Genomic DNA, 27,099 nt, shown 5'->3' with positions numbered 1-27,099 from the left:
GCATAGCTTATCGTATTCTCGAAAATACACGTTTTTACACATTTTTACACCGCCTTCCTTATTTCAGGTAAACTGTGGCAATGGAATTAGAGATTGAATCTTCCAATGAGTGGTGGCCTGTGATGAAAAAATTCTGTGACAGACAGCCTCATGGAGTCGGTGCCGAATATATGTACTAGATGAGATGACAAGCATAAAATCAATAATTATCTTCAATGTCTACATAAAATAACTTCCTGTTAGACTGCTGTTGTGATTGACTTTGATGATTTTGACTTTATTTGACCAAAAATTATGCTCTTGTGTGCTCTAGATTTGACACTTTCCTGGTGTGAATGTCTTTCTTAAATTATTGCAGGCTATATAAGAATGTGACCTTGCCTGAGAGAAAACTGTGTTTATGTTTCTTTGTGTTGTAGATTGATACAGAATATGTCTGAAACTACACCAAATTATGTCCGTGTCAAAATGAAGCCATGTAATTCCGACTTTGTAATTATGATATTTCATCAGTCATCCGACTCACTGAGTCACTTTTCCTGTGTGACATTTTTCTAATGGACAGATAGATTTTGTAAAAATTTGTATGATCCCACTCATTCAATATAGTTTGGTGGTTAAACAAATACAAGACATTCTTCTGAACAATCATTCTTCTGTGAAAAGTGTGAATGATATAGATATATGTTGGTGACTTGTTAATCGAAAACAACCCTCTCCTAATATTGCCTCTCAAAGAATAATTTATTTATGCTTTTTTTATGTTCATCTGTCCAAAAGTGGGCAGCTGATCGCTCTGAAATTGGAATTTGCCTCATCCTCGTTCTGTGCTCCATGTTGGATCTGAGCCAACTTCAGCAGCCATCTTTGTGCCAAACTGGGTTGCAGGGTTGGCTGATCAAAAACAATACATGATGAGAACTCCACAGGAGCAACAAATCATAAATGTGACCTCAGACTGCTAACATCTGAAGGCAGCCTTTTACTAATGTTTGTGTTTAACTGTTGAATTTACTCCCCGTGAAGTTGGCCTTGGACAGGGCAATAGGCTTGGGCTCATTCATAACAACCAATAATTACAGGATTTCCAGGAAAAAAGAGAGAGAGAGAAAATAAAAAACGATTCCCATTTGATGAGATTTCAATAATGTAGATATTATAGGCTACTCATGTCATCTTATGGACTACAGCGTGGCTTCAGGGATTTTGTGGTCTTCAGCAGTGACACTATGGTGTTCAGATGGAGTCGATACTCACTGTTTTCTGTTGTGTTGTGTTTCTTTTTCATTACAGTATATCCTCATGTTTGCATGTGCACGGAAATGTTCCGAAGTGCTACCCCCAGATGCTGTGGGTGGTGCTCATTTCTTTATTATGCATGAAAATAAAAGTCACATTGGGTGAAATGGGATAAATCTAACAATTCAAGACAAACAATTGGAAACACATACTGGGATAACTGTTCTGTTTGCTTTTATTTTTCCTTCTTGTTTTTTTGTTTTTTTTTTTCTTTCGAGAAAACAAGAGGTCTTGTTTAAAATGTCGTGGATGTCTTTGGCCTATTTCATGTTTTTATTACCTTATAATAAGGTCCTTTTATGAGCTGAATATTGAAATGAATTTGACTATATCCTTGTGGTGGGGAGATGATCTCCCCTGTTTACTTGGCACTCAGTTTGATGTAATGCAATTGTTTTGTTATTTCTATGTAAGTACTTGAATAAAGAAAAATATCAATTGCCTTCAGTTGACTTGGGTCCCCGCGTGCACGCGCTCACGCGCACGCACACTCCAGACGAACACACACAAGAAATGTGAAACATGAAAAATAATCTTTCTAAAAATGCACGTACTCCACGTCTATTGTTATCACAAATGCATGTGATAACTAACGTATTAATAACATTTAATCATAAAATATAACTCTCCACTTTGCTCTTTTGTCTAAAAAAAAACAAACAAACAAACAAAAAAAAAAAAACAGAGAGGAAGCGCGAGCAATTGAACTCCGGACTTCCTGTTCAACGTTTGTCCTGTTGGCTGGTAGAGAGGGATGAGGTCCACGGAAGATTATAAAACAACCTCATGAAACCGGAATAAAAGTGCACTCAAAATGAGCTGGTATGTATTCTGCCTACAATATTAATTTCATGTATTACCAAAATCGAAAAATAATAATTTCTGTTGGCACATTCATTACGAACAAGGACACTGGATGGTCGGCCGGGCTCCGACTATTCCCCGGAAGCGCTATACAAACACTCGGACAAGAGTTAGCGTTAGCTTGTGAAAGCTCGCGGCTAACAACAGCAAACTGTGGGATATTCTTTCAGGGGAAAACTTTTTCTAGGATTTGATCGATGATGGGTTTTACATGAGCACCGTGTGGTTTGCTTAATAGTTAGTTGCGAAGTGACCGCTGTTAGGAACTTCGTTTTGCATGGTGCAGTCTAATTCAAGGAGCTGAGCTAGTGGACAACATAGTGTGGCAGGCTGAAAACATTAGTGTGCAACTCATCTAAAGGAGTTGAATTACTTTCTTTCGGCTTATTTATGTCGTTTTAATAACACTAACAGAGTTCAGCCAGTCACAGAAACGTGGTGTGGATCAGCAGGGTCAACAGTGAAGCCATTTAAAGGGAAATGAAGTTGACAAGTCAGTTGTTTTTGGCTAACAACAGCGTTTTGATATGTTCTTCTTATTGATATTTCTTTTGTACAACTTCACTGCTCCTGTTTAGAAATAACCATCATCACCATCATGTATGTAGCCCACAGTAGTGATTGTATTTAACTGCTTATGGACGGATAGGTCAGTGTATTTAAACCCATTGCATGTCCACAGCTATAAACAAAGCTGTGAGGTTCATCAGGTATAATCAAGCTTGGACTCTCAAATGATAGAATGTTTCAGTAGAGCGGTTCATGTTTGGTAAATGTGCACTGGGCTTTATGCCTCACACTTGGTTGAAGTTTGGGATAGCACTCCACATGTTTCAAGTTACCCACTGCTAACCACAGTTTAATAACAGGCTTTTCAGGCACAGTTGACTCAGTTATGTCTGCAGACCCTGTCTCTGGCTTATGTTTATGTGGACCAATTGTATCATTTGGCAGTGTTGCCCCTATTTAAAGTCACTTTAATTGAGTATTACACTGGAGATAATTGGTTTAAATCAGACAAGAGAATCTGTGAAAATATTTATTACTAATGATTAATCTTTCAAACAGATGAATCCAGACTGAGTCCAGTTTTCACCTCCTTGGTAGCTTTTTCCACCAGGATTAATTGAGAAAACAATCAGCCGATCATTAAATCGAAAAATGACCAGGGAATTTCCAGTGAGTTGTGTTGCTGTTTATAGAAAAACCCATTTTTGTTCCTTTGAATATTCAGAATGTTTTACACTTGAAATTTTCTGTGGAGTCACCAAAGAGCATGATATTGACTTCAATGAATGAAAACAAGTGATCAGTTGGTGTTATGACACGGTCTGCATCTGTTGCATGGCGGCTGCACAATATCTTGCTAGCTGAAACTGCTGTCCAAAATTAACACCAAATAAAACTGTCCTATTATTTACAGTGAAATAAATGTAAGAAAACAGGTCGCAGAGGACCCCCCCCCCCAAAAAAAAAAAATAAAATAAAATAAAATAAAATAAAATAAATAAATAAATAAAAATAAAGAAAGAAAGAAACTAAGAAGTGATGTGCAAGAAGGAACAGAGAATAGCCTGATAACACAACTCTGATCTGAGCATACTGGAGTTAACAGCTTCTTCTTCAGAATAAACAAACACTGTAGGCAAGACAGAACCATTTGAATGGTTTTCTTTTTAATTTGCCTTAATCATTGCGATTGCCTGGAGGGACTGATCAGTACTAGTTCTTGCCAAACTCATGTTCTAGCTACAGAGGAAAACTTCACTCAAAGCTCTCTGAGAGGTTATCGTTTTCACATTTCATCTAACTAGTTATAGTCTCACTCTGAAAAGTAAGTAGTAATATGTGTAATGCTGTAATTTAGGGCTGGGAAATATGGCTTAAAATGTTTTCACACCAAGCTTGATTTATATATTTTTTTTTCTTTCTTAAAAGCAAACTACAGATGACAAAGAAATAATTAAAACAAGTTTTACTGTTGTTTTGTTTAGATTTTTCTCTTCTGGAATTTGGTTAAAGGGTCAAAGAGTCAAAAGTTCATTCATCTTAGACATTTCAGCACCATCCGTTTCTGGGTTGTGAGGGATGCTGGAGCCAATCCCAGCTCACTGTGGGCGAGAGTGGGATACACCCTGGACAGGTCAACAGTCTGTTGCATGTGTTAAAAGTTCTTATTTCTTATATTGCGTTTTCTTGCAAATCGCAATTGGCTCATTTTTGTCTAAGCACAGTTGCTTTACATAGCTTTCCAAGATGGTGATTGTGGTGATTGTTCATCACTGCCCTCACATCAGGTAGCAACTTATGGTGGGTCATGACAAGCTCAGCCCGCTCTTAACTATGGAAGCCCAAGGGGAGCCTTGTTGGTGGAAGTTAAAGAGAAAAAATAAAGTTGATTTAAAAACAAGTCATCCTAAACCACAAATTCAAATGAATTGATTTATTGGCCAGCCCCATTGTAATGCTTTCTTTACTGTGTTAGGCATGTATTGCCTTGTCATTTGGAGAACAGGTTGTTTCATGTTGTCAGGAAAAAATTTGTTTTCCGTTACTGGGAAACGATTTCCCTCCAGGTCCAGTATAGTGTGTAATTGATTGTACTCTCATGTAGTTTGGCATGATTTATTGTCTATCATAGTGTTTTTTTAATTGTGAAACATAAACATAAAGAGTCATGGCAGTAATAGTTCATTTGGTATATCTTACTATCTTTTTCGATTTTGGGGCTATTCAGGCGTTGAAGCTGGGCACTGTCTTTAAACAGAGTAACAAAGCTTCAGCTATTATTTCCATTGACTTTTACAAGTATAGGAAAGTTTATCATACCATGTTCTCAGTTGTGTGTGACTGTTGCAAAGTTTTAAAAAGGGGTTTGCATAAATTCAGTGGTTGTCATTTCCTTTTGAGCTGCATTCATGAATTGTGAGACACAAACTCCTTCAGTGTGCCTGTGACGTGCACATGTGTTAACTTGACATATAATGGGTTACACATTTGTAGTGTCATTTTCAAGGAAGACTGTAATCAAGTAAGCAAGATGGCGTCACTCAGTTCTGTCAGGCAGTCAATAGCTGGCAAGTGACGCTTCCACCAGCACGCACTGCCAAACACAAGGTCAAGAGTGGGGTGCTCGACCAATGAAAAGAGTCTTTTATGGACTCTGCTGACTGATGCATTCCAGCGTGGCCTGCACGCTTGCTTCTATGACGTGAGCGGTTTGACTTTGGGGTCACCATCAGAACAATTCCACTTCCCAGCATCTTCAACTAGCCTTCTGTGCTCCATGGAATATCCAACACCGGATGATGCACTATCCCTCTAATGGTGTACAGATTGGCAGTTTTAGTGAAAAGCCATTGGCTCTTCCAGTGAGTGCATAATGTGTCCAGGATAGAAAGACTGTTATGTCTTTGTTCCTGCCTACGTGCTTGCTTGATGGCAGTGACGTGCAACCTATTAAATCAAAGATGAGATAGCTCTGTAAATGCAATTTTATGAACTTGCTAATGGATAAAAGAGTCGTTTTTAATTTATATGTATATATGAGTCTAAAAAATGGGCAATGACTCCATACTACCCGTGACATTTCAAGTTACTATGATTCTCCACAACCGCTGTCATGGTTGGTATTAGCTGATATGAGTTAATAATCAATTGACTGCTTCGATCCACATTTTTGATTTGTGTATCTATACTAAAATGACACACCTGCAATCCCAAGGCTTGGATTTGTTTCGATGAAAGTTTATGTACAACACTGTCCTCAGCTGTCTTCAGGCCTCTGCAATGTCAGACACTAGGTCTGGGTTCACATGACCAGATTTACCAGTGCTTCTAAATGTGACAGCCCTTACAGAAATATTGCTGTGTGAAGAAACATTAGAAATGATTCTCACAGTGACCACTATACTTCCTCTTTCTCGTTCTCTCCCTCTGGTTGCCTGCTACATTTTCCCACTCCCTCCCTGAAGCAGACTTCACTCAGTATTTTGCCATTTCTCATGAGTAGTTGAGGAGAGTGACCACTTCCCTCTGGCTCTTTGTAGAAGAGAATCTAATTTGAATCTATAGTATTAACAACACTTTTTCACATTTTTCCAACCAACCAGCCTTTGTTAGATTAAGGGAAAAATATAGATACACTTGGAGAGACTCTCTTGAAATCATTGCAATACAAATCTAGTTACAGCTGGCTCTGCCAAGATGTAGCAGACAAGGACATTGAAAGCAAACTTTGAAATGTATGTTTCATAAGGCATCAATGGCTGTTCGGACATTTGTAACGTAAGACTTCAATTAGGTTTTTGCCAAAAAAAAAAAAAAAAAATCAAATGCAATAATTGCTAAATAACGTTGACTGCATGGCTGTTCATCTACAAAGAGAACACAGATATAGTGACAGTATTCTCATCATTGATCTGTAATACAAACAGATTGGCTTTGTTTTTTTGCACTGTCCAGGTGCTTTGTTTCTTCATTTAACCACAAGCTTTTTACCGTCCCTTAAGTTTAAATTCTAAATTTGTTAAGTTGCAGGCATGAATTATTCAGCATTTGTCATTAAAATCGAGATCATTTTTACAAGACACACATTACATACATTATATGCAGAACTAGAAAATTCAGGCACACAAAAGTGTCTTACCACACTGACATAGAAATTAAAACAATTACAGATGTTATCAGCAAGAATTCTGTTCATGCCCTTCAGAGGAATAAGGGCCATTCACCAGAATTAGTTTAGTCTAGCAGTATGGGGCACTATTGTCTGTTATTATGAAGTATATTAGTACATATACTGTATGTAAGTCATGCATGCAGTATTGTGTGCATTTGTAGTTTTAATTAGGATTGCAGTTTTATGTTGGGTTAGCAAGAGTAACAGTTATTGTAAGGAGCAGGTGATCACCCACACGGACTGAAAGGGTCAGTTGTTGTTAGAAACTAGTGTTAAGTCAGGCAGGTCATAATCACACTTTTGGTGATTGTTTGATGCGTGTCTGACCAGGCGGAATGGATTCTGAAGTGGCTTTTTTCAAGCTTAAATTTCAAGGTTTGATCTTCTCTTGCGAGATGTAGTCTCACAGAGAGCACAGCCCCTCAGTCAGAAAACTCTCCATCAGCTATGCTGCTGTTATGTGTACGATATGTGCGTAAGAGTTGTATTTAATGTGATGTTATCGTGCACCAATCAGGTAAGCAATGAGTCACATCAGATGAAGTTGAGTAAGCTCTGTGGTTATTTTCCGTGATGGCTCATCCAGAGGATGACATAGAGGGTGAAACCACTATCCTGGCCAAAAGCAACAAAACAGTTTTAAGGCAGTTTTTAAATGGCTCGGGTTTGGATAACTTGAGTTTGTATTCAAATCTTAATCGAAAACAAGGTCAAGCCCACTGATACTTAATACAATGTAAAGAGTAGCACTCATACAGAGACTGGAAATCAAATGAAATTCTATGTGCTAGTCACTGGTAAAAGCTGCGTTGTTCCCTGTGTTGATGTGCTTTTTTTTTTTTTTTTTTTACTAGATTGATCCTGCTTATTTATCATCCTGTTATTTGACCAGGTAGTTTCTGATTGAGCTGTCAAAAAAGATCTTCCCCACACATCAGTTGCATTTTCTGGTTGCACAACAAGGCCCTACATCACACCCTATCTTTTCCATCTCATTATTCTACACACCTTTCTTTTGACGCAGCTGCTGCCTCACCCTGCCTGTCAGCAGCAACTGTCCATCATATAGCTTAGATTTCAGGCCATTAGTGCCACATCAATGACAACAGCCAAGCACCTTGGTTAGGCAGTGTTTTCTGCCTCATGGATTCTTAAGGCACTCTGATGCTCTGCAGCAACTTATTAAGGCATAGGCAAAGGTTTGAAATAGGGATAAAAGATTGTTTTAACTAAGAAGGAACAGGTCTCGTTTTCTTGTAATAAAACTATTGATGGTGTCTATGTGTTTTTCTTTCAAGAGTGAGGAAAAGTTTGTGTTTCATTCTGAAAATGAGGTGCAACTGCTGCAGTTACACTAAACCTTGTGACATGTTTTGATGTTGATCTTTCACAGGAAACTCACCATCCTGGTTCTACCCCTTTGTGTTCCAGTATGTTATGGTGGCTTCCTGACAAGCAAATGCATCTGTATTTGATTGCCTTCCAGGGTCATGCAGTAGAGCCACATAGGGAAGAAGTGACAGCTATTAAATTTTGGTTTTATATTTTAGAATGGGAGTCCAATGTTTTAAAAGATTATATAAAGTTAATGTATACGATTCTGACTGCATACTCTAGACTCTAAAGAACTACAGTAGATTTTAGTGTTCAGAGAGGCGCCTGTCCACCTTAAGACCTGTATTATCCTATTATTTGTTATTCATCGTTATGCAACCATTTACTATATAATGACTGACTGATTTCACGTTTTAGGTAGCTTTTTCCCAGTTTCTTATGTTATCTCCTTTTTGTTTTTGTGCCGTTCCAGGATTCCCTTCAAGATTGGTCAACCAAAGAAGCAGATTGTCTCTAAAACTGTGAGTGACCAGAGCTATCATATATTCAAGTCCGCGTGCTCAAAATATTCAAGTGCTTTAAAAAAACAACCAAAAAGCACTGCTCTATGACAGTGTATTTATAAAAAGTGTTTCAATAGTTAAACTTCACAAATGATACATACAACATGAATAATGGTCTGAATAATGTCATCAGTGTGCCACAGTTAAAAGGGGGAAGAGGTGGTTACCTTGAAGTGACAGTGAGTGGGTGCCCTCCTTGCTGGAGAAAACCACTTCCACTGTAATGGGTCTGTGGCCCAGCAGTCACTGTCAGACTCGGTTTCCAGCTTCCTGTGCCATCTTAAGCAAAAACCAGGGAGTGGGTTAGAGGAAGCCCAGCTAGATGACCCGCTAGTGACAAAGTGTCAGCTGCCTCCCTCAGAGTTTTGGCCTCTGTGTTTAAATCCCAGAGCCCACAGAACCACAAGACAGGAACTCCAGAGGCCTCTGAAACCCACTTGACATGTTTTAGAGACATGGTTGTACAAGCTGTCATAGCCTTTGCTCACCCTGGAAACCTGATATATTTCACCTGCATTTCAACCACTGGAGCACATCTCCAGCTATAATTTGTTGGTTAATGTTTATGCCCCTCAAAAAGTCCCTGAGAAGGGACATGACTCAGGAAGTTTTCAAGAAAACCCATATATATATATATATATGTGTGTGTGTGTATATATAGGTTTTCTTGAAACAGGATATATATATATAGCTATAATTTGTTGGTTAATGTTTATGCCCCTCAAAAAGTCCCTGAGAAGGGACATGACTCAGGAAGTTTTCAAGAAAACATATATATATATATATATATATATATAATATAATATGCTCTGGTCAAAAGTGGTCAAAAAGGCCTGCAGGATAACAGCATAATCATCTGTTCACACCTATAAAATTAAAAATACCAACAAAGCAAAAAATACACACACATACACATTAATTAATACACTCAGAATTTTACATATCTGCACTGTTTTTCAGGTTGAAAGAGACTTTGAGCGTGAATATGACAAACTCCAAAAGTAAGTTTTGCCTTTTTAGCCAGTATAAGATAGATTACTATTACTTTGTGTCTGTTGCAATATGTGTTGGAGGTCCATGCATGCATGTGTGTAATGCTGTATTATGGTGCCTTCAGTTTAGTGAAATGAGTCCTCCTACACCTTATCTATGCCCACACCATGCATTTTTAAATTCTCCTTATGCCATCATGAAGAATTTGTCAATATTTAATTTTCAGCTTATTCAGAGGTGAAATGAAATGGGAGTAGTCTAATAAAAAGTGTTTTCATAGAAAGTTACATTATTTTAACTACTGCAGTAACTATCGTTAGTGTTTACTTGCCTGTTGTGTGGTATATGAGACAATTCTGCCTTGTATTTTTTGATCATTGTTTTAAATCTTAGTATTAATGATTTTGTATCATTCATGATTATTTATAGATGCCAGTTATGATACATTCCTTAGTCAAAGACAGTTGTATAAAGTAACTAATAGGTAACCTTGACACTGCAATTAAGATGTTGTCACTGTGATCTTTTCACAAATGCATGCATGTTGATACAAAATTAGCTTGTTAGAATTTTTTGTTGTTATGTATTATGCAATTGCTGTATAATTTTACTCACTCATGTAGGTATTTTGGCTTTACTTGTTTACAAGGAACTCTGAGAAACTCACACTTAACATGCTCCTCATTGTACAGTACAACATCTTTGTCCCACACAATGTGCCAATCCCTGCTGCGTTTGGTCACTTTTTTTTCTCAACATTGAACTGTGAAAGGACCCACTATGAGCATGGTGGAAATTTGATATTGAGAAAGCGCACATAATTTCCATATTCCTTTCAACATGATAAAACCCAGCTTTAAATGGTTGTAATTGTAAAATTAGACTCTTTCAAAGCTCCTTACAGGTAACTAAAACACTATAAATAAAAAGTAAATCAAATGTTGATGATTTTTAAACAAGTCTCTTTGAAATGACTAACATGATATCAGTTTTAAAAGAGAGAAAGACAAGAACAGATCAGAAATCCTTCCAGCTCAGTAAATTCAGGCTTTCTCTTACTGTCAGGTAGAGGTCATAGAAACTCCCTGAGGGCTCTGCAAAAAGAGTGGGAGCACCATTTTTCTTTCAGGTTTTGTTGAGTAGGAGGGCCCTTTATCAGGAAGGTGTGGTGCCAGTAGACCTTATAGATGAGTCAGAGCAACAGGCAGGTACAGACAATTAGATTCTCCACCCTAGAAATTCATATCAACACAGAGTGTCTCTGTGGCTGGGATACACTTGGTAGGCCTAAACTATTTGACCTGTTTTTCCATTCTACCCCACTGACAGAAGCCGATGGTCTATTTTGACTGGCACTGAATATCAAATCTAGAACAAGCACAATTACAATGTTCATATCAGGATGCTTCTCATAGCTCATGTTTTCCAACATGAACACAGATTGTGAACATACATACTTAATGATAATTAATCGTTTGATCATTTCAATACACACACATCAACAAATACAAAAAATATTATTAATATGTAAAAGGTAAGTCTTCATTTAGAAGGTTGGCTCATATTTTCAGTTTGTGTACCTTTAGGGGATGTAATGTAAAGAGGATTTAATAATAAAAAAAAAATGGTATTAATTATTTTGACTGATCCCCATACGTTGTGAAAATATTTCAGTTGTCAGATTAATTGCACTGAAAGTAGAGATCCTAGCAAATACGTTTATAAAAGATCTTGCATGATTTTTCAGATTTTGCATTTTAGTGTAATCTAAGTGCCAGACTCAGTTCTTTTGTAAATGGCAATAACCAAGTGCCAAGCTACCAAAAGGAGGAGTCTGGTGTGAGCAGTCAAACATGCTTGAATGCCTGTTTATTATCTAGTGTCACAGGCTTTATGTGTGAAAGTCATGTAAAATGCAGCAGGGACTTTCCAGTTTTCAATAGGTAGGTAATAGATGATGGTGGCATCACAGGCCCAACACAGGGGCACTCACTGGAGCAGCAGCTGTTCCTCTGTGTCGCTCTATTAGCACCTTTTGGAAACAGACTCCAGGCTCACCTGGCACTTATCGAGAATGGGTGCTGACAGAAGATGCAACAGCATTGTGGAACGTATTTTAAAGTGGTCGGGGGGGGGGACTGTTATCTGGAACATGGGTTTCACATGCGTAAATAATCAGTACATGACCACATCTCGAATGCCCAGGCATTGGTCTCAGAGCACGTTAGTTTGTTTTAGTGTGAAACGCTTTCACCCACGATCCTGGAAAAACCGATGTCCATGACTGGCAAAGTTTTACTGTTATACTGTTATTTTCCTCATCTCATATTTGCCTCCTTCCATTACTCTCATGTGTTAATTGTGTTAGCCAACTTACAAGACGCTATTTTTGTTTCATTTTGTTTTACATCATGGCCTCCATTAATTTCACTGGCAATCATGATTGCATTCAAAACTAAGTATAATAATGTAGCAAGAGTTTTCAACTCCTTCAGCTGACAGCCATAACAAAGACAGTAATGATAAAAGTGGCCATATATCAGTACTTCCAGATGTTTATAATGTCAGCAGTAATTTTCTGGCTACAGGTATGATTCAGAACAGAAATGTAATGTGATAGCTGCCCAGAAATATTGTCTCTTAGCTGAGTTTTTCAATGCCCCCTCTCACAATCCAAAAAGCTGTTCCAAACTCTTCACACTCAACACATTTTCTTGGTTTACATACACACTGTAAATGTATTAACTGAGTAACCTAAATTATGATAACAAGAAGGAACCCGGTTATTATTATACTGACTAAATTTTGCCTGAAGTAATGCTGATAAAATTGCCCATAGCATCTGTTGCAATTACAAGAGCCTATTTCTGAATATCTGAAATCTAAGTGTACAGTTTTATACTCTAGAGGAAGGATAATACAGCGCATCCTATTATATGTACCGGTTACATCTAATTGGAGCGAGGGATACTAGAAGTTACTGTGGAGATTGTTCTGACAGAATGTTTTTTCTCCTGTGGCATGAACAAGGCTGAAGTTACATCACTTACTTTAAATGACATTTTTGGAACAACTTCCATCTGGTCTCTGGCAATTCAGTATAAAATCCAATGAAACGTCAATGCAAACAAAAGAATTGAGAGGATAAGTCATGATAGAAAATAATTAATGATTTTTATTTACCCTTGGACCCTACATCTTCAGATGTCTCCTTTGCCCTATTCAATGAAAACAAACAAAAATAATTGAAATTGCAAAAACAGGTCACAATCTAAAATCAGAGCTCGTATAGGGTGCAATCTGACAGATGGTTGAAGCTTCCCAGGACTCCACGTACTATTTTGTAACAAAATGTATTAAATGCCTCATGTTATGATTATTATTTATGTAATTCAGAGGTTTAGAAATGACAGGCATTTTATTATTTGTTTCAAAACTCTGGAGGATGCTGCACTAGATACATGGAATCATTTTATTGTAGCATGATTTTGAATTCCTACTTCTTGGCCTTAACAATTTTAACAGCAGTAGATAGCAATCACATTTTTGTTTGTTTTATGCACTAATGGCAATGATGCAGTAACCTGCTGTTTATTTTCTAACAACAACAAAAAAAAAATAATAAATCTGTATTTGGAGGCAGACGACTTCCATCTTTCTGTCCTCAAATAGCCATATGTGTGATGCCAATGTCTTTTCAACTTATGGCCAGTGGCCATAGTGTCCCCCCCCCACCCCCCACAAGAGGTCCTATGGGATTACACATCCATTGTCTTCCCAGTTAATATAATCCCTCAAAGCAATGATGAAAATGAAACCCAACCAGATCCCCCTTTTCAACAACCCAGCAGAAGTGATATGAAAGCAGTCTCAGGGGACATTCTAAACCCCTCATTTGCCTTAATTGATATAATGAAATGAATGGCATGTCTTTTCAGCCTCCATAGTCTGGTAATTGCCATTTTTAACACCCATCAATGGAATATGTGCACTGGAATGATTGAAAACATTAATGCTTTTGAGTGAAAATGTAGTTGACAGCAACAAGAAGTGTTCCCTGTATTGTTAATTAGCTAACAGATGTTATAATAACATTTTATGTGGAATCAATGAAATGTGTAATTCCTTCTTGAACCATGTTTTTATACACTAATTTCCTATTCTAGATTTTTGGTTTGGTGCTTTCTTTGTCCATGTCAATATGTCTTCAGTGAATGAAATTGATTACAATCTCTACAGAAATTGCTATTAAATTATGCGATGATCATTTCTGAAAATTATTCATATTCTGTCAGAGATTATATGATTTATTTGTTGTAGTTTTTCCGATTGTTGTCAGTACTGCTGATGCCTCACGGTATTACAAAACCAGAACGTGACTGATAATCACTCTTCTTTTGTGCTCCAGGCTGGAGGATCAGACAAAAAAGCTTCACAAGGACATGAAGAAAAGCACTGAGGCTGATTTAGGTGTGTTCTGCCACCAACCGCCTGGTGTGCCATTGATCTCCACTTCTCACCAGCATACTTGATGTTTGGGGTTTTTTTTTTTTCAAGGCCAGAAAAGCATGTAGTTGTTCTGGTTTGTTTAGTGGTGCATGTGCTCCGAAATGAGACGATTGACAAATGAGACGAAAGACTGTAAGCCTACGCCTTAATCTTCTTTTTTTTATGTTTTTCTAGGTTATCATAGTGTGTGTGTCTGTGTGCGTTTTAGATTTCTGAGTGTAACTTTTTTTTTTGCAGTATTCAGCAAGGGCTTGATTGTCTGAAATCTCTGCCTAGATTTAAACATGCATTTGTTGGCCACAAAAGCCATGTTTACTTACTTTTTATTTGCTTATTTGTTGGTTTTGGAGTTGTGTATTTAGGAAGTAGCAGTAGACATGGCCTGTGGTAAGTAGTCAGTTGTGGGGGTGGAGGAGCGAGAGGCTTCCTCATTTCCTCTCCTTTGTGCTCTGGAATATGGATGTCTGCATCATCAAAGTGTCATAGCTGTCAGGCCCTCATTATCGTTAATGGATTCCATCTGTCACACAGGTCCCGTCTTCACAAACTGTAACCAAACAAAAAACTGGACCTACTCTGCATGTCAGCACTACGTTTAATATACTGCTTTATATATCAGCCACCATTTATTGAGTCAATAGTGGTGATATGCAAAAGTCTATTGAACTCACTCACAATTAGCTGGTAAGAGACGAAAATATCTTTCTAGGGCTGCTTCTGTTTACGATTTCAATTAGGCGAAGTAAAGAGGTGGCAGGTAGGCAGGTAGATAACTGCTTTTCATGCTCAGAATGTGTTCATCTTTCTTCAAGTCCAGGTGACTACAAAGGACATAAGTGTTAGTATTTTGTACACTAACATTACAAATAATAAAATTCCTGCCCTCAGGTGACCTCCTGGTTTCCATAACCTTGTAATCAACCTGTGTCTGTAATTTCAAGTGAGGTCAAATTAAGCAATTTGCTACTTATCAAAAAAGAGATGCAGGAATTCAATGCATCAATAACTGATTAGTTGAAAATGAGTCTTGAGAGAATCTCAAGGGAGTCTGAAAAGACACTACTGTGTTTTTCAGATCTCCATGAAGCCCATTTTCCCCAGAGCCTCTCCTCTATAGCTCATTTATTTTGACAGTGAAAACATAATCTGTTATATGCTCTGTGTCTAAACAAAGTGTGTGAGTGTGTGCAGTTTAACAATAATTGGTACTGTCAGTGTAGAAACATTGCACATTGGTCCACTGGTGAATATTTGGTGCTCACGGCAGGCAGCCCCACCACCCATACAGATTTTTACATGGGGGGCAGCAATGTGCCATTCTGCTTTGGTTTATATCTTCACCAAAAACCCTCTAGACCCTACCACATACAAACAGACATACTAATGAAATGCTTAAAACCTGAGTGTAATCCACAACATGTTAGTCTGTTTTTTAAATAGATTAGAACATGTAGATGAGGACATTTTTTGTAACATTTAAATGGGCTCTAGTGCACGAGTCTTTCCAGAAAGTTATTCAAGTCCTAACAGAGTTGTGCATGTGTGATTTTTTTTTTTTTTTTTTTTTCGCAGCCATGTCCAAAGCAGCAGTGAAGATCTCTGCAGACCTGCTTAGTAACCCACTGTGTGACCAGGACCAGACTTTCCTGGAGTCCATGACAGCTTTAGATACAGCCATGAAAAGGATGGACTCCTTCAACCAGGAGAAGGTCAGACTCATTCCTAGCCTTTCACACTACTAGCACACTCTTTCTCTACATTGTTGTCCTCACACTTGTTATTGGTATTAGCTTGGTATAAGAGGAAATGTCTCTCCTGAGACATACAAAGTAGAAGATTAGATGAGTTTTGTTGAAAATGCATGTTTTCCTATTTGTCAATATTGTGCAGCCTGTGCACTAAAAACTGTCCGTATGTCTTTCCTTCTGCTGCTTTTCAAAAGCATCTGTGGCATCATCCTCTATAAGCTCAAGCTACTGGTTATCAGCTGTGAAAACTGATGCATTTGTGACTCACTGCTGTCTAAAATAACTCATACAATGGAAAGGCCTATTTCCTATCACAAAATCCACAGAGGTAACTATTCACAGCTTGTGTAGTGGATCAGTCTATTGTAATCCTTACAATTCCTTTTGAAACAAACATTTGTCTTGAGTTAGTTTCTTTTTTTTTCTTCTTCTTCTTCTTCTTTTTCTTTTTTACACATCCATGACTTTCTCCAATATTGAAACTTGAAAGTTTGCATCAAAATGGGAAATGCTTTTTCCCTCTTCATTAAGAAGAGCAGCTGCAATCATCTTGAATTTATAATACTTCCAACACGTCTCAAATCTTGCCTGGAGCAACACATTTCTGTTAGTAACACTTGATGAAGGAGGAAGCAGGGAATTGCCAAAGTTTCAGACCACGCCAACAGACTGACTGGCGGCCTGATAGGCAGGCTTAAGCTGCCATTGCCATCTATAAAACATGTGTTATCACATCCTTCACCTATGTTGTTGTGACTTTTTCGATATTTTGAGTATTTGCTCATTTGGAGTGTTTCTTGTTATCTTTGTGCTTTTCACCCTTGTATTTTTTCCTAAGGGGCAACCATAGATATCAGGTTATTTCTTCACACAACTGTAACCACTACAGCATACTCTTGCCCATGTTCTCATAGTTTTTGTGAAGATTTCTTCTTTGACTGTCAGGCCTCTTCAGATTATTTGCCGGGTGGACTCCAGTTTTTGATTAGAATCATTGCCACAGGTAGTTATAATGTGAATCATAGTGGCACCGCATGTGTGCATCCTCAAGGCAATATGCTGTGAAGGGTAGATTTTAAAGAGGGAAAAAATACAGGAGAGAACACAGGAGATAACACTAAGGCATATACCGATTGACTTTTTTCCATCTGTGTTTTCTTGACTCATTGCCCTGTTGCTGTTAGGTGTTCTAGGCTTTTCACATTTGTTGCCTCAAAATATTCCTCTCTCTTTTCACATGTTGTTGTGAACTGAAATGATTCCATAACCTTTTTCTCAAAAACAATCAAACAAGGTGGAGAAAATGAATCCTTTTGTAAAATTAATAGATTCAGTTCCATATTCCATAGTAGAATTTGGTGTAGCATCTCAAAAATGGCCATCATTTGGATATGGCCATATTAGAGTGAGAAGAGTTTATTTATATGTTCTGTCAAGCCTCATGCACTTGACTTTTTTCTCAAGAGAAAATCAAAGCACAACCTTTTTGCACTGCATGTGAGTGAAGCAGCAATACAGCAAGTGAAGCAATGATATAACCTATACCCCTAGAGTGGCTTCAAATCCTCTTTTTAAATAAACATGTTGTCAAACTAAGTAGTATGGGTAGTAGTGTGATTAAATCTAAAAATCACAAAGGACGTTGAATACTATAATTGTATTTTAGGCATAATGCCCTGTCAAGGACTAACGCTCTACTTTTTTTTTCTGTCCTTTCCTCTTCATTTTTATCACATCAATGTTTCAGGCTGACTTTGCTCACAACTCATCAGATTTTACAGGAGCCATTTTGAGTGACCAGACAAAGTAGAATGTGGGTTGGACTGAGCGTGTGGGTTTGTGACCCCGGGTGTGTATGTTCCAGGACTTGGTTTGGTCCGGTGCCCAGGCAAGCACTTCTGCCAGTTTGACTCCTTTTAGGATAGATCAAGTTTTACATTCTTCAGGTTTAACAATGTGAAATTATCTTTCCCCCCCCCCCCATTTCATAACTGAAAAAAAACCTTGTTTATGCAGATTTGGCTGGCACTGGAAATATTGGTTAATCAAAATCCAGCCTTTTCCCATGTAATTTGAAGACCTTACTTTGAAGGCTGGTTCCCATCATCAAAGTGTTCTCCTTTTCTTCCTTAGTAAAGTTGTTGTCTCACCTGAGGATCTCCTCAGTAAATCGGCTCATCCCTTATTTGACTGCAATTTTGTATTCTCACATCTCTTGTAGCAGGTTCAACTTTGTTTATATAGTGTATAACAGTGGAGTCATTTCCTGGCTCCATGGTGTGTAGTTTTCCTGTTTGGCTCTGTGACTGTGAAGTGCTTGACAGTGATTCAGCCTGGCACTTTGATCCCAGCACAGTTTCTTACTCGTGGAGGACAACAGTCACCAACTTTATTGACATGGATATTTTTTTAACACACTTTGATCCAGAGTGGATTTTGACAGTTAGTTCACACCTTATTTTCTCTGCACTTCTTTCAGTCTTACTAAATAAAAATCCTTGCTCAAACACAGTGCTCAGACCCAGGGTTGGGCTTAGCTGTGTGGCTTCTTTTCCAGAATGGCTACAAGTGAGCTCACAGCAAAATAGTGTGTGAGCACTTTTTGGTCAGTCTACTATGTGAAATATCACCTCAGGTTTGCAAGGTGTTTAAAATCCAGCACCGCTCACTCGAACACTTCTCGAGCTTCTCCCTTCAAGCCGACTGTTGATTCTGACGGCACCAACAGCAAACCCTATTGCTCCAGCAAAACAGACACAAAAGCATCCACCCTTTGCTCTTCTCCATGTTGAGACGAGATGTTCTGCCGCAGGGCTCACAAGTGAGAGAGCCAGCAGATAAAACGTGCAGCGATAATGAAGGCAGCAGTGGCCCAGGTCTGTGTGTTTATTTCTGGGGCTGAGGAGGGCGCACAGCCCCGCCGGCACACTGCTGTCGAAGCTGAGCCCCAGTGTAGATGGCGGCAGCACTGTAGAGGATGCTCCGTTTGGAGGGATATTGATTTCCTCTGCGATCTGTGTATATTTTTGGGAGGCCTGTGTGCCGGGATGGCCTCTGCCCCGTGACTCACTGATGGAGACTGCTGCTTGAGCACCAGCCTCAGGCTCTGCAGGGCCTCCAAGGAATAGCCCCCCCTCTCTCTCTGTGGGAAGGGGCAGAGGGTAGAGGGCACCAGCATGCTTAAGCAAATATGCCGCTGTTGTTCTCCCTCCTCGCTGCATGCTCTCACCTTAGAAGCAGCAGCGCTCCAGCCGTGGAAGGGGGGGGGGGGGTGGTGGTGGTGTGAATATGTAAAACAAAGAAAATGTGAATTCCCATGTACTTATTTGTTATTGGTTCTCTCTTTCCCTCAAACCACAATCAACCATTTTGTACTTGGAAATGTGCCCGTGTGAAGCAGTGAGTGTTGCTGTATGTTCTCAGAGATGGTCAGGGCATTTTTACAAAGCACAGCTGCGATCTTGCTTCCTTGTTGTTCCTTGTTGTATGATTGACTGTCCTTCCAATAGTAAGTGAACATATGATTAGGGGAGCTGCTCACTGTTCTCATGCAGCTGTCACTTCACATCTCCCTGCTTCAAATTCTTCTTTGCTGCTCTTAGCATTTACTCTTCACTTGACTCGATTGCCTGGTTAACTTTGTGTTCTGTTATGCTAGGAGATCTAGTATTAGAATTCATTTTGAATCTGCAATGTAAATGACCCTGGAAACTTTATTAATTGTGTGCCAACTTCTGTCAATGAGACCTGGTGCTGGGGCTGGAGGCCTCAAGATGAGATGTTCATTTACCTCCATTTAACACCCCCTTCCCCTCATTCCCTCCCCTGTCAGCTCTGGCAACCAGAAGGAGAATGCAAGAAAATATAAACTGTTATTGTTAAAATGTTTGTTTGCAAAGAACTTTCATCTTGTAAGGCAGCCCACCCTCCACAGGATTTGAAATCAGTTGGGCTTTGCTTTCATGTCCGTCCCCTGACAGTTCCATGCTTTTGTATTGTGAGCTCAATGAATATTCAGGGGTTTCTCCTCAGGGCTTGTGTACAATAAAAGAGTCAACGTCATGAAAGTTTCTTTGCAAACCCCCCTCCCCTTTTTTCTTGAGTGCTCTGTTTGAAATAAACACAATTGTTGATGTTTGTGCTGTGGCATTACTTTGCAGCTAATGAGCGAGAGATGTAGAAGCTGTTTTGCTCTGAGTTTAATTTTGATGTAACTCAATTTGACAGTGAATACCAAATGATAATGTTAATTCCTTGATATTCAGGGGCAGCTTGCTTTCATTAACATTTGTTCTTTTTATTACAGGTCAACCAGATACAGAAGACCGTTATTGACCCCCTGAAAAAGTAAGTGTTCATTTTTAATTCCTATACTCTAATTGTAATTTTTTTGTTGCTACTGTATTTTCAAAGTTGGCTTCAAATAGTTTCTCTACCCAAAGTCCAATAACTGCCGGTAAGTTTTGTTTGCTCTCAAAGAAAGTTTGAAATATTCACAGAGGACCTTAAAGTGAATTTAAAAGCATAGCAAAATTCAGGAAAGTATTGGATTAAGCAGTAAGTAAGTAAGTAAGTATTAAGCAATGTAGTTCAATTTTGAGGCTTAATGATCCTGATGTGGTAAATAAATATGGCTAGACCAAGTTCAGTAACCTGTATCATTTTTATAATTTGACTTTCCTTTGCTCTTGAAACTCATAGGTTGGAAAATACAGCTGCAGTGCATGACCACAGGAAGGCCTGCAGTGTAGTAATACAGATTGTAAAAGTGAACTGTGGAGTGAGCGGTGGTGGTGTCTGGAAGAAAGTTTATTTGCTTCTCATTCCTAATACTCGCCCCCATTTGAGCAGGCAATGAGTGCTATTCCATTCCTCAACCCTTACTTTTTCTAACACACATCCAACACACAGACATACACAGCATGCACATGCACATGTACATGCAAAGCAGAGGTACTGAAGGGAGTGGCTGGACTATCCCACTCCTCTTCCGGAGCGCTTGTTAAGGTTTTGCTTCCTCCACTCGGCTCCTCCCAGGAGATTCAGCATATGCTTTGTAAAAGACAACTGCATATGTTTCTACTAATAAGTTTATGTTGAACTTTCTCACCCATAAACGTATTCTTTTTTTTTCCCCCTTCTTTTTTTATAAAGTAACCATTGTGAAGAGATTCCTCTAACACATGAAAAGGTTGTGTCAGTGTTTGTGTCTGTGAGTGTGTGTTAAGACCTCTCTTCCTCGTGTGCTCTGGTGGTGGAGCAATGACAGGATGGAATGGTTCTAATTTCCTCTTCCTGGTGGGCGGCAGGCGGACGTGTGGGCAGGCTCAGAATATGGCAGAGGGCCCAGCTTCCTGGGCCCTGAGCCGTGGATTGGCTGAGGAGGAGAACTGTCTCAGGACAGTGCATGCTCTCACACAAACCTACATGGGGATACACAAACAGCAGCCTGGATTTTGGAGAGGGCACAGTCTCACAAAGATGGTATTTTAGACCATAAACTTAGGCATTTACATGATTCAAAAATAGAGCAGAGGAAGTAAGTTCATAAATGATTTTAAAGCCAAGCTAAACTGACCTCATCATTAACTTTCCCCCTCCTTAAAAATACAGCACTATTAGTTATTAGTTTGTAAATGTCTTGTATAGAAAACTGAAATACAAAAGCTACTGTACTTTAAAGCTTCCATTAAGATTCCATTAGTCCTTCGCTAATGAATATTTTTTATTTACTTAGTCTCAAAATACTCTATTGGTGATCTTGTGTCACTCTAAAGAAAATTAGAGAAAGAACGTTAATGTTAATGTTAATGGAAGACCTTGAATGGTATGTGTGTGTATGTGTGTGCTTGTGGGTTTAAAATTTTGGCACCTATCCTTAATTCTTAGTGTAGTAAAATGCACTGTAAACACATGAAAAAGAGGCAGACCCCCCATCTCTCTCCCCCCTATCTTTTTCTCTCTCTCTCTCTCTCTCTCATCCACTCAGTGGGGTTACAGAGTGACATCACTTGTGTTTATGTGTGGGGAGGGGAGTGCGTGGGCAATGTGGAATTTGTGTTATCTGGGCCTCCTAACCTAGCCCTTTCTGCTTCATTGCTCTTTTGGGTGAGACAGAAGTCAAGCCTGTTTTGAGACCTCTGCCCTGGGTTCTGCTCTGACTGGACAGACTACCTTCACCTCTCTCGATCAGAGGAAGACCATGTGACCTGTAGAAGGTTATGAAGCTTGGAGCTGACAGTTGTATTTTGCCTTAGCTGTGGTGTTCGGTGCAACTTTGGGGTGGGAGTAGTGATTGAAGTTGTTGTTAAATTTGTAAATTTAATGATTCCTTTTAGCCAGGAGGTTTGCTGTGAGGTTTTCCCATCTTATCTTGTTCATTGTGTATCCAGGCTCTTGTCTGAGTTTTTATCAAAAAAAAAAAAAAAAAAAAAAAAAAAACAGGCAAGTTACAGCAGATCCAACTCCTTCTGCTGAGACAAAGGAGGCTTGGCATGTACGTCACTGGAGCACACACTTTCCCAAGGTTCATTGCTCTTAAACCATTTATACCAGAGGTGGTAGCATATTTGAACTGAAGACTTGCCACATGATGTAAACTTGTCTGACACTCTTAAGTTTTCATCTCAGCCTGTGACACATTGGAGGTGGTTATTTGCACATAAACAATTCCCTTTCCTATATTTTTAGTGGTTTGCCCTGTGTGTTTTGCAGTAGTGGCTTATGTGTCTGTGATAGTCAAGAGGAACAGCCAGCCTCCCAGACTGAGGGTGTCTAGACCAGACTTGGGCTTGGCTGATGGGTCAGACTGGCTTGTCTGTGGATTGGCAGCTGCTCATAAACACACTCTCTTGTCCAGATGCTATTTCCATTCAGCCTGTTTACCACACCCTGACCTGTCACATGGACAGTGGTGTGCCCTTGGCCTCTGTACAGGCCTCAACCAGCATAAGACCTCATTCAGGCGAGGCTGACCGCAAATTCAGATCTAGCCGACTGGCTGGTAGTTGTCCAGCCAAGGTCAGGACATCGAGGGAAATGTCCAGTGCCTGGACAGTTATAGACCAAAATAAAATTACAATGGATGTCACCTTCAACCATGGTAATATTCTGCTGCACATTGTTGCGTGGGAGAAAATGACACAGCTGTGTCACTGTAACTTCTGGACAGAGAAGATCCCTGAATGTAACAGTGAGACATCGGTATCCAGCATGGAAAGGACAGGAATGAGTTAACAAGCAATTGGCTTTGTGTCTAGCTCTTCCTCTTTCTTCCGTGCCAGGAGAGCAGTGGCCCTTAAGTTGCTCAGTGTGGTGAAACATGGCAGTTTCTGGCAGTGTTGTGCATCATGTGGAAATTGCATCGTTGTGTCAGGTGAATTATGCAGGTGAGAGTGTGATCAGCCACTCTGTCGTCTGAAAGTTGGCTTGCTGCTGTGTTGTCATCAACCAATAGGATTGTGCTGGAGAGCAGTCATGCCTAGGGGCAGTTACATAATCCCTTGGCACTTCCAAGTATGTGTACACTGGAGCAGATAGTAGACTTGAGGATCAGCATCCACCCCTGCCATAAACTGGGCCAAAGTGGTATTTTATAAATAGCGGCAGAGCGTGGGCTGTGGGGCTGGGCTGAGTTGAGCTCCGTGATGTCACTCAAACGCTACAAGACCACTCCTTGCTTAACTTCCTGTCAGAAACAAGCCCTGCTTGTCTAAGACTGAACCTCATTTCAGTTCATTTTACAACCCCCCCCCCACAACACCGCCACCTCCACCACCACCAAGGTGCACAAGGCAGACATAGCCGTAAATATATAATTTCACAATCAGTCAAAAGGTTCTCAGTAGCTCCCTCGTCTGCTTCAGGGAGCAGGGCACAGATGGGCATGGAGAGAGATGTAAACCATGAAGCCCACACATTTTGTGGCTAATAACTCTATAGACAGAGATGCACATTAAAACTATTGTAGTAGTGTGCCTACATGCTTGATGAAATGCTTTAAATGAGTCATTCAAAAAAAAAAAAAAAAGAAGCTAGATCTGACTCTTCATTACATTTGCTTTTATTACTGACTCACATTTTACAGACACCTGTGTAGATAACCTTGTGGCATACTTTTTAAGAACACTGCCATTGGTTTATGTTTACATCTCATCAAGGCCAAAATTAGGCCAAAATTTCTTCATTATTTATAGTCTTGCTTTGCTAATTGCTGGAGTCACTCTTCTGTAATATTAGTTGTAATATTAATTGTCTTTTAAAACAAGAGTACATGAAAATTTTGAAAAAAAAAAAAACAAAAACAAAACCTGCCTGAGATGGAGAAAATAATGTACATAAAGATACAGATGTTGCTATGTTAACTTAAATTTTTATGTTTTTTATTGAATGTTATTAGGTTGAATATTTACAATATTGCAGTATTCCTGCTTCCCGTTAAACGCAGCCACAAAACCAGTGCAACAAGTCCCAGGATGAGGCTCAGACTCCTGTTGCTAAGTTACAGATGAATGTTTTCCTATTTTTAGTGCTGAAGACTAGGATTCTCGTTGCAAGAATATATTTTCATTTGGAATATGATAATTGTCACAAAATGAATTGTTTCATGCCATTTTGAACTACAGTAATTAGATAATAGATTAGAGGAAGCTTAATGCAGAGCTGTCCTCTGGGGTTTGAGAGTACCTCTACAATAAGATATTGAGGAGAGGGGTTTATTAATTCATAATGACTTCTATTAAGATTGGATGCAATGCAGAATGCATTCCTACAAATTTTGTAGATCAAGAAAAGCTATTTTATTGATTTCAGTAATTTTGGCTTCTTTGATTTTCAGTTGAGCTCCCTGGTGAGAACGTCCTGGCATTTTGTGTTTGCATACATGCTGCGTGCCTGTGTATGTGTTTTTGTGTGTTCGTTCCCTGTTTGCTGTCCTCTTGTTTGTATCATAGATGTCTAAGGTTGTCTTTACCTGTCTTGCAGGTACAGTGGTGTCTTTCCCAGCCTCAACATGGCAGTGAAACGTCGGGAACAGGCACTGCAGGACTACAAACGGCTGCAGTCCAAAGTGGAGAAGTATGAAGAGAAAGAAAGAACCGGGCCCACCATGGTCAAACTACATCAGGTACTGTGTTTTAAAGCTTGGATCAAAGCACGTGCCAGTCCACTTGAATGCTCCCTCTATCTGCAGAGGAGCAAAGTTCACTTACTCTTACACGTTGCATGTATTGTGAATTGAGCACAATAAGTTGAAAAAGACAAATGCTGACTGGATATGAACAAAAATAGTTGAGCACATGCATACTGTACATGTGCACTCCTTCACCCACGCAAGCAACCAGGCTCTCAAGTAGTGTCTTTTCAAAAAGGCAGTGCTGCACATATACAGGCACGTAATTGAGAATTGTAGACACACATGCGCACACATTCACAGATAGCGCTGCAGTGTTGCCTATGCTATTGCCTCTAACACATCCTCACATGGTGAGCCACCCACACACAATGAGAAAAGCACTGTCAGGGGAACAAAGCCTTGAAGAGGCCCCTCCATCCCTGCCCTTTGACTCTCAGTGCACTTAAAGTAATGATCCTCACAAAACACTCGTATGCCATTTTAACTGGAATCTGTAAAGAAAACTAAGGTGAAGGGACCCCACCATTATGCAGCAGATAAACAATATGTTACAGTTTGAATATAGCAACTCCCTCCTTCCCCTTAATAAAAATTCTCACCCTCTCACACATAGTCATTGTGCAGTCCATAACTATATGCCTACAGTAGACTACCCACTAATACATTCACACACAGATCAGTGGTGCTGGAGTCCACTCACAGCCAAGTCTGCCCACATTACCCACTCCTCCTCACTGTTGTCGTGATTACAGCCTTTTTTTGCACTGCTTCTTCATGGGAATTAGGAAAATATCCTTGAACAATAAGAAAAGGGACACTAATGACGGCTCAGTGCTGAATTTATTTGAAACTTGTTTCTCTCAGACTTGGACCTTGTGGAAAAATGTGTAGTGCAAATTATCAAAGGAGCTAACATGAGTGGAAGAGGGGGGTGACCTGTGAAGTCAAAACTGAATAGTGACCACTGGTGGCCTGTTCTTTTGTTTTCTCTCTTTCCTCTTCACTACAGGCAAGAGAGGAGCTCCGGCCTGTTAGGGAAGACTTCGAGGTCAAAAACAAGCAGCTGCTGGATGAGATGCCCAAGTTCTACCACAGCCGCATTGACTACTTTCAGCCCAGCTTTGAGGCGCTCATCCGAGCACAGGTTAGTGACCCCCACCGCCCCGCAACACAAAGAGGCGCTCACACATGCATGCACACATCCAAACCAAAGTGTGCTGTTTCTCCCTGTGAGCCTTGGTTAAGCAGTGGGTAAAGTGTCTGATGGTAGGGAGTGTATAATCCTGTAGTCTGTCTCCTTCCATGCTGTCCTAATGTGATTAACGCCCAATGAAGGCCCACACTACTGTGTTTAGCCAAGGCACACCTCATCAGTCTGGCTCCACTGCTGCCCTGCAGGCCTTCTTCTAACCTGAAGCCACTCTTAAAACAGCTGGGTGTCTCAAGTGAGCGCCACCATGTCCCCCTCCCCCACCCCAGACCTGACTGGTCATGTCATTTCCTCCTTGGGGCAGCCACTGGCATACTTGTAATTAGTAAACTAGATTAGTCCAGACTTAATGGCAGTTATTGAAGTTTTATGATTTTCTTTGATCTTAAAATTAGCAAACAAAAGAAATCAGTTGCAACTAATTCCACAAATCTAAAATCAGATCATAATTTTGAGGTTACATTATATTTTACCCTTTACCTGACTTGGTGTGTTGAATGAGTTCCTGTTACTCACGCTAGCTATTTCATTCCATCTAAATCATCTTTATTCATGTTGTTCATGCACATGAATGAGTATTTACACGTTTACACACATACACACAACCACACGTGGGTGGTCAGCGGACCAGTGGACCTCATCCCCAGCCTTGCTGCATGTGATCGGTTTCATCCTCCACTCCCTTCTCTCCCAGCGGCAGCAGGAAAAGGCACAAAGACTGCCTTTGTTGTGAGCCTTCAGCTCCGTGACCATAAATCCTGTCC

General features: G+C 39.7%; 1 protein-coding gene across 1 annotated transcript in view; it reads left to right on the top strand.

Moving 5' to 3' along the window:
- The first annotated feature begins 2,014 nt into the window (after nt 1-2,014).
- The window catches only part of bin3 (bridging integrator 3), a 28,309-nt gene continuing 3,224 nt past the window's right edge, over nt 2,015-27,099 (top strand). Inside the window, exons 1-8 of the mRNA XM_029510823.1 lie at nt 2,015-2,121; nt 8,652-8,700; nt 9,703-9,743; nt 14,144-14,205; nt 15,817-15,953; nt 20,299-20,339; nt 24,975-25,116; nt 26,135-26,269. Of these exons, the coding sequence (XP_029366683.1) occupies nt 2,114-2,121; nt 8,652-8,700; nt 9,703-9,743; nt 14,144-14,205; nt 15,817-15,953; nt 20,299-20,339; nt 24,975-25,116; nt 26,135-26,269 (615 nt within the window). The 5' untranslated portion in view covers nt 2,015-2,113. The remainder of the gene's footprint in view (nt 2,122-8,651; nt 8,701-9,702; nt 9,744-14,143; nt 14,206-15,816; nt 15,954-20,298; nt 20,340-24,974; nt 25,117-26,134; nt 26,270-27,099) is intronic.

This window comes from Echeneis naucrates, chromosome 9 (assembly GCF_900963305.1).
Source record: "Echeneis naucrates chromosome 9, fEcheNa1.1, whole genome shotgun sequence".
Classification (NCBI taxonomy): domain Eukaryota; kingdom Metazoa; phylum Chordata; class Actinopteri; order Carangiformes; family Echeneidae; genus Echeneis; species Echeneis naucrates.
The sequence above is the reverse complement of the archived record's forward strand: the minus strand, read 5'-3'. Positions and strand labels throughout refer to the sequence as shown.